The sequence below is a fragment of the Entelurus aequoreus genome, linkage group LG17 (assembly GCF_033978785.1).
Source record: "Entelurus aequoreus isolate RoL-2023_Sb linkage group LG17, RoL_Eaeq_v1.1, whole genome shotgun sequence".
Classification (NCBI taxonomy): Eukaryota; Metazoa; Chordata; class Actinopteri; order Syngnathiformes; family Syngnathidae; genus Entelurus; species Entelurus aequoreus.
Window position 1 is genome coordinate 7,256,541 of NC_084747.1, and position 8,384 is coordinate 7,264,924.

General features: G+C 32.3%; 1 protein-coding gene across 1 annotated transcript in view; it reads right to left on the reverse strand.

Annotated features, from left to right (window-relative positions):
• LOC133632082 (serine/threonine-protein kinase TAO3-like) overlaps nucleotides 1-8,384 on the reverse strand; it is a 186,425-nt gene that overhangs the window by 68,836 nt on the left and 109,205 nt on the right. Inside the window, exons 4-8 of the mRNA XM_062024319.1 lie at nucleotides 7,281-7,352; nucleotides 6,979-7,080; nucleotides 3,612-3,657; nucleotides 1,263-1,359; nucleotides 724-837 (exon numbers count right to left, since the gene is read on the reverse strand). Coding sequence (XP_061880303.1) covers nucleotides 724-837; nucleotides 1,263-1,359; nucleotides 3,612-3,657; nucleotides 6,979-7,080; nucleotides 7,281-7,352 — 431 coding nt within the window. The remainder of the gene's footprint in view (nucleotides 1-723; nucleotides 838-1,262; nucleotides 1,360-3,611; nucleotides 3,658-6,978; nucleotides 7,081-7,280; nucleotides 7,353-8,384) is intronic.

An 8,384-nucleotide genomic window follows, 5' to 3' on the forward strand; every position in this document is an offset into this window, starting at 1 on the left:
CAACTTTTACCTTGAAAATCAACTTTTACCTTGAAACTCATTTTTTACCTTGAAAATAAATTTTTTACCTTGAAAATCTACTTTTACCTTGAAAATCATTTTTTACCTTGAAAATCATTTTTTACCTTGAAAATCTTTTTTTTTTTACCTTGAAAATCTTTTTTTTTACCTTGAAAATCATTTTTTACCTTGAAAATCATTTTTTACCTTGAAAATCAACTTTTACCTTGAAAATCATTTTTTATCTTGAAAATCTTTTTTTACCTTGAAAATCTTTTTTTTTTTACCTTGAAAATCTTTTTTTTTACCTTGAAAATCTTTTTTTTTTTGCCTTGAAAATCTTTCTTTTTTACCTTGAAAATCTTTTTTTTTACATTAAAAATCATTTTTTACCTTGAAAATCATTTTTGTACTTTGAAAATCTTTTTTTTACCTTGAAAATCTTTTTCTACCTTGAAAATCTTTTTTACTTTGAAAATCATTTTTTACCTTGAAAATCAATTTTTACCTAGAAAATCATTTTTTACCGATACCGATAATTTCCGATATTACATTTTAAAGCATTTATCGGCCGATAATATCGGCAGTCCGATATTATCGGACATCTCTAATTGTATCGGTTCAATTTCGGAATCGCCCCATATTCAAGAAAAATATCGGTATCGTATGAGAAGTGGGAAAAGTGATATCAGGACACCCCTAAGTCCGTGCTGTCCCACTCACCAGTAAGGTGTCCCCACAAAGGAGTTGGCGGGTGAGGCAATGGAGGCGGAGCCAAAGTCGGCCAGTTTGACCTGTCCCAGCTCGGTCAGCAGGATGTTTCCGGCTTTCACGTCTCTGGAAGAGGACAAAAGAAAAATCCAGACATAAATAGTGATATCTTAAAGACTGATCAAGCATGTCATCCGCCGCCGATAAATAGTTTCAATAGCGTGTAATAAACGCTACGTTAAACTCTAATTTTTCAATCCTTTTTAAGAATTCCAAGAAGTGATTTTGTGTTGCTTTTGAGAACACATAATACAGCATTATTGAGTTATGACAACTGTACAGTCCCTTTATGAATGTCAATGTCTTGAACACAAGTTTTGCTACACGCTTGCTTGCGTGTCGTAATTGTCCAAAGGTTGCAAGATGTGCAATAAAAGATAAAAACATGTGCGTCTGAGATATGAGGTTGCAAAGATAAAGAGATGTTTTTTTTCTTTACGTTGCAGCCGAGAAGTGAACGTAAGGAGAAAACACAAATGGATTTACAGTACCTGTGAATCATATTATGGGAATGAAGGTAAGCGAGTCCCAGCAAGGCACCATGGGTAATGGCAGCGATTTCCACCTCTTGGAGTGGCTTCTTGTGAACTTGGGGGGAAAACACATCAATCAATCAATCAATGTTTATTTATATAGCCCTAAATCACATATGTTGTAAAATTTAAACATCAGATACTCAAATGTACTAAATTTACTATAATGTTTTGAAAAAATAACCCAATATAAAATAATTTAAAAAATGGATTAAAAAAAGTATAAAGGCACAGGAACTGCAAATACTAATTAAATAAATATCTAGCAATAAAAAACATGAAACATTATAATAATTCAAGTAAAATTTAAACATCAGATACTAAAATATACTAAATTTACCATGTTTTGAAAAAATAACTCAATATAAAATAATTTTAAAAAATGGATTAAAAAAATTATAAAGGCACAAGAACAGCAAATACTAATTAAATAAATATCTAGCAATAAAAAACATGAAACATTATAATAATTCAAGTAAAATTTAAACATCAGATACTAAAATATAATACATTTACTGTAATGTTTTGAAAAAATAACCCAATATAAAATAATTTTAAAAATGGATTAAAAAAATTATAAAAGGCAGAAGAACTGCAAATACTGATTAAATAAATATTTAGCAATAAAAAACATGAAAAATTATAATAATTAAAGTACAATTTAAACATCAAATACTAAAATATACTAAATTTACTATAATGTTTTGAAAAAATAACCCAATATAAAATAATTGTAAAAAATGGATTAAAAAAATATATAAAGGCACAAGAACTGCAAATACTAATTAAATAAATATCTAGCAATAAAAAACATGAAACAATATAATAATTCAAGTAAAATTTAAAACATCAGATACTAAAATATAGTACATTTACTATGTTTTGGAAAAATAACTCAATATAAAATCATTTTTAAAAAATGGATAAAAAAAATATATAAAGGCACAAGAACTGCAAATACTAATTAAATAAATATCTAGCAATAAAAAACATGAAACAATATAATAATTCAAGTAAAATTTAAAACATCAGATACTAAAATATACTACATTTACAATGTTTTGGAAAAATAACTCAATATAAAATCATTTTTAAAAAATGGAGAAAAAAAATATATAAAGGCACAAGAACTGCAAATACTAATTAAATAAATATCTAGCAATAAAAAACATGAAACATTATAATAATTCAAGTAAAATTTAAACATCAGATACTAAAATATACTAAATTTACTATAATGTTTTGAAAAAATAACCCAATACAAAATTATTTTAAAAATGGATAAAAACAATTATAAAAGGCAGAAGAACTGCAAATACTAATTAAATAAATATCTAGCAATGAAAAATAAGAAACAATATAATAATTCAAGTAAAATTTAAAACATCAGATACTAAAATATACTAAATTTACTATGTTTTGAAAAAATAACTCAATATAAAATAATTTTAAAAAATGGATTAAAAAAAATTATAAAGGCACAAGAACTGCAAATACTAATTAAATAAATATCTAGCAATAAAAAACATGAAACAATATAATTCAAGTAAAAGTTAAAACATCAGATACTAAAATATAGTACATTTACTATGTTTTGGAAAAATAACTCAATATAAAATAATTTTTAAAAATGGATTAAAAAAATATATAAAGGCACAAGAACTGCAAATACTAATTAAATAAATATCTAGCAATAAAAAACATGAAACATTAATAATAATTTGTGTACAATTTTAAACATCAGATACTAAAATATACTAAATTTACTATGTTTTGAAAAAATAACCCAATATAAAATTATTTAAAAAATGGATAAAAAAAATTATAAAAGGCATAAGAACTGCAAATACTAATTAAATAAATATATAGCAATAAAAAAACATGAAACAATATAATTCAAGTAAAATTGAAAACATCAGATACTAAAATATACTAAATTTACTATAATGTTTTGAAAAAATAACTCAATACAAAATAATTTTAAAAAATGGATTAAAAAAATGATAAAGGCACAAGAACTGCAAATACTAATTAAATAAATATCGAGCAATACAAAACATGAAACATTATAATAATTCAAGAAGATACAATGCATCACACTATCAGTCTTGACAATTTTACAGAGAATGTATTTATTGTTATAATATGACATGTGTAAGTGAAGAGTTATCCGTAAACAATACAAAAATATGATAATCAATAAAATGAGATCATGATATGTTGGCTTAAAAATGCTCACTTTGCCCCAGACATCTTTACTTACTACGACTCTGACAAACTATAATGGGTTACATATGAACACTTTACCTTCGAGTAAGTCTGATGCAGAACCCAAACAATATTCCATCACCAGCTGAAACACAAATGAACATTTCATTTAAAAACAAAAAAAAGCAGCAATAAGTGTTTTTTTTAATAAATAAACCTTTTATGCTAATCACATTTGATGACAAAAAATATCTCATGCCAAAGAAGCAGTTTTATATTCTTACATTACGGCTATTTTAGCCCATCCAAAGCATGAAGAAAGGCACAAAAACAATTTAGTAACGTGTCATCAAAGAGTACAAATGCATTTCTTTCAATATGCATCATAACAAAAACGGTAATATTAAAAAAAAAAAAAAAGGATGGATGTTGATAGTCCAACTCATACTGACTGGTGTACACACACTATGGAGATGATATCAGTAGAAAAAAATGCATTTAGTTTACATAATATTGAGTCATATTGGAATATGGGATACATTATTTACATTTATTTTAACTATTAAATAAATCTAAAATATGACTTATTTTATATTTGTGGAAAATATTGGACACTGTGACATTTTTTTAATGTTTTTATTTTATTTAAAAAACAATGGCTGTAGATGATAATGTCAATGAGGGGTTTCTAATCACTGCTATGTTGGAATTAAAGTTAAAGTATCACTGATAGTCACACACACACACACACACTAGGTGTGGTGAAATTACCCTCTGCATTTGACCCATCCCCTTTGTTCGAGCCCCGGGAGGTGAGGGGAGCAGTGAGCAGCAGTGGTGGCCGCGCTCGAGAATCATTTTTGGTGATTCAAACCCCAATTCCAACCCTTGAGTGCCAAGCAGGGAGGTAATGGCTCCCATTTTTATAGTCTTTGGTATGACTCAAGACCTACCCATCTCAGGGCGGACACTAACCACAAGGCCACTGACCAGGAATTCCTATTAATATTGATACTGTTGTTGATATTATACATTTTTGTTTGACTACTTTAGGATTGTTTCGTGTCATGTTTGCGTGTCTTCTCAATTGCTCTGTTGATTGCTATTCTGACTGTTGCTGGGCCGGGTTTGGTCTTGTAATTGGAATTGTATTATGGTATTATTTTGTTGCACTGATTATTAAAAAAAAAAAAAAAATAGAAAGAAATGCACAAAACAACAACAACTGTGAAAGGACGAACAGAGGAATAATATTATAATTACAGATGTCCGATAAAGGCTTTAAAATGTAATATCGGAAATTATCGGTATCGGTTTCAAAATTATCGGTATCGGTTTCAAAATGTAAAATGTATGACTTTTTAAAACGCCGCTGTGTACACGGACGTACGGAGAAGTACAGAGCGCCAATAAACCTTGAAGGCACTGCCGGCTTTTCACACACACAAGTGAATGCAAGGCATACTTGGTCAACAGCCATACAGGTCACACTGAGGGTGGCCCTATAAACAACTTTAACACTGTTACAAATATGCGCCACACTGTGAACCCACACCAAACAAGAATGACAAACACATTTCGGGAGAACATCCGCACCGTAACACAACATAAACACAACAGAACAAATACCCAGAACCCCTTGCAGCACTAACTCTTCCGGGACGCTACAATATACACCCCCTGCTACACCCTACCCTCCCCTACCTCAACCCCGCCCACCTCAACCTCCTCATGCTCTCTCAGGGAGAGCATGTCCCAAATTCCAAGCTGCTGTTTTGAGGCATGTTAAAAAAAAGAATGCACTTTGTGACTTCAATAATAAATATGGCAGTGCCATGTTGGCTTTTTTTTTTTCCATAACTTGAGTTGATTTATTTTGGGAAAACCTTGTTACATTGTTTAATGCATCCAGCGGGGCATCACAACAAAATCAGGCATAATAATTAGAGATGTCCGATAATATCGGCCGGCCGATATTATCGGACGATAAATGCTTTAAAATGTAATACCGGAAATTATCGGTATCGTTTTTTTAAAATATCGGTATCGTTTTTTTTATTTTTATTTTATTTATTTATTTTTTTTATTAAATCAACATAAAAAACACAAGATGCACTTACAATTAGTGCACCAACCCAAAAAACCTCCCTCCCCCATTTACACTCATCCACACAAAAGGGTTGTTTCTTTCTGTTATTAATATTCTGCTTCCTACATTATATATCAATATATATCAATACAGTCTGCAAGGGATACAGTCCGTAAGCACACATGATTGTGCGTACTGCTGCTCCTTAATAGTACTAACCTTTAACAGTTATTTTTACTAATTTTCATTCATTACTAGTTTCTATGTAACTGATTTTATATTGTTTTACTTTCTTTTTTATTCTAGAAAATGTTTTTAATTTATTTATCTTATTTTACTTTATTAATTAAAAAAAAAAAGGACCTTATCTTCACCATACCTGGTTGTCCAAATTAGGCATAATAATGTGTTAATTCCACAACTGTATATATCAGTATCGGTATCGGTTGATATCGGTATCGGTAATTAAAGAGTTGGACAATATCGGAATATCGGATATCGGCAAAAAGCCATTATCGGACATCCCTAATAATATTGTGTTAATTCCACGACTGTATATATCGGTATCGGTTGATATCGGAATCGGTAATTGTTAGAATAATTGTAAGTTATCACAAAAAAACTTTGTGTTGAAATGAGTTCCTGACAAGAAGACAAAAGCTGTCTTTGAGACCTACCAAGAAGAATGCTTGTAAAACTCCACTGTGTAGGGGGGGAAGCAACATGAAGGTGTTCTGTTTTCTTTCATGTATGGTAAACAACAGAAAGATATTGTTCAAAGCGGAGAGGAAACAGGACCAGACTCCCCTCCAGGCGACCCCTTTTTGGACTGTTTTACCAACGTCTTTTTTAACTATTTTATGGACCTCTTTTTGAACTGACCTTTTCTGTGAATTGTTTACGACCTTTTCTGTGAACTTTTTGCAACCTTTGTCCTTTTGGAAACAGCAGTGGCCATGTGGGTCCAAAATAAAAGAAGGAGGCGGGCAATCTTTTGGCAGAGCGTGCTGAGATAGTGTACAATCGTACAGTGTACAGACGACTCTCCTCAATATTGAGTCCAAATTGAATTCTGTCTCTGTTTAATTCTTTGCCTCTTGTCTTGTTTAATAAATATCAGTGTTTGTTTGAACCTGACAGTAATTAAGAGTTGGACAATATGGGCAAAAAAGCCATTATCGGACATCTCTAATTATAATGTATAATATAATTAATTTGTGGTTAAACATTTTATTTGGCATATTATTTCCTAAATGTATTTGTATTGTATGGGTTCATTAATAATAGCAAGTGAATATGGAGTAAGGTTAACAACAACATTCAAAAAGTTATTTTCCTTGCGGAAATGATGATGATGAAGATGATGAAGGCACTCACCCAGGCAGTGTTGTCCTTCAGGTAGCACCCTTTGTACTCGATGGTGTTTGGGTGCCGCAGCTGTCCCAAAAACTTGACCTCCTTAATAATGTCCTGCCACTTCTACACAACAACAACAACAACAACACATGAAGTCATCATCATTACAGCAATAATCACAGTTCCAAACAATGACGTGGACACTGGAGGCTTTAAAAGCTGATTCAGCAAATAAAAACACATGAAATGAAGTCGTCGGTTTCCGTAAAAAGGGCTGGTGCTGCCTTGCTCAATGTCCACTTCTGCATGTGTGTGTGTGTTACCTCAGTAGTCTGCTTGCCATGGTAGGACATCTTCTTGATGGCCACCACCTCGTTGGAATAAGAGTTACGGGCCTGGGAGAAAATGGAGAAAGGACAAAAAGTTAAACGACAATAATATAATGAAATAATAAAAAAATACTCTTTGGTTGTTTTTTTTGTTTTTTTATTGCCACAAGGACAGGAAGTTGGTTATTGGGGGAGGGGTTGGGGCGGTCTTTAACTATGACGGCTTAGATTTTAGCAGAAGATTCCTAAAAACAGCACAGTGATTCAGTGGTTGTGTAATTTAATCCTAAATTGGGGTTTTTTTGCTGTGGATGTGGGGTTGGGGAAACTTCAATTTAGGATCTTTGACTAATTGTTTTTTGCAGAAGATCGTTAAAAAACAGCAGTGCACTCTTGTCATAAAGAGGATTTTCACAGCAGTTACTTAAAGGCCTACTGAAAGCCACTACTACCCACCACGCAGTCTGATAGTTTATATATCAATGATGAAATCTTAACATTGCAACACATGCCAATACGGCCGGGTTAACTTATAAAGTGCAATTTTAAATTTCCCAGGAAACTTCCGCTTGAAAACGTCTATGTATGATGACGTTTGCGCGTGACGTCAATGGTTGAAGCGGAAGTATTCGGACACATTATATCATAATACAAACAGCTCTGTTTTCATCGCAAAATTCCACAGTATTCTGGACATCTGTGTTGGTGAATCTTTTGCAATTTGTTTAATGAACAATGGAGACTGCAAAGAAGAAAGCTGTAGGTGGGATCGGTGTATTAGCGGCTGGCTGCAGCAACACAACCAGGAGGACTTTGAGGATAGCAGACGCGCTATCCGACGCTAGCCGCCGACCGCATCGATGATCGGGTGAAGTCCTTCGTCGCGCCGTCGATCGCTGGAACGCAGGTGAGCACGGATGTTGATGAGCAGATGAGGGCTGGCGTAGGTGGATAGCTAATGTTTTTATCATAGCTCTGACGAGGTACCGTAGCTAAGTTAGCTTCAATGGCGTCGTTAGCAACAGCATTGCTAGGCTTCGACAGGCGGCACAGCATTAACCATGTGGTTACAGGTCCAGTGTTTGGTTCGGTGTCTCC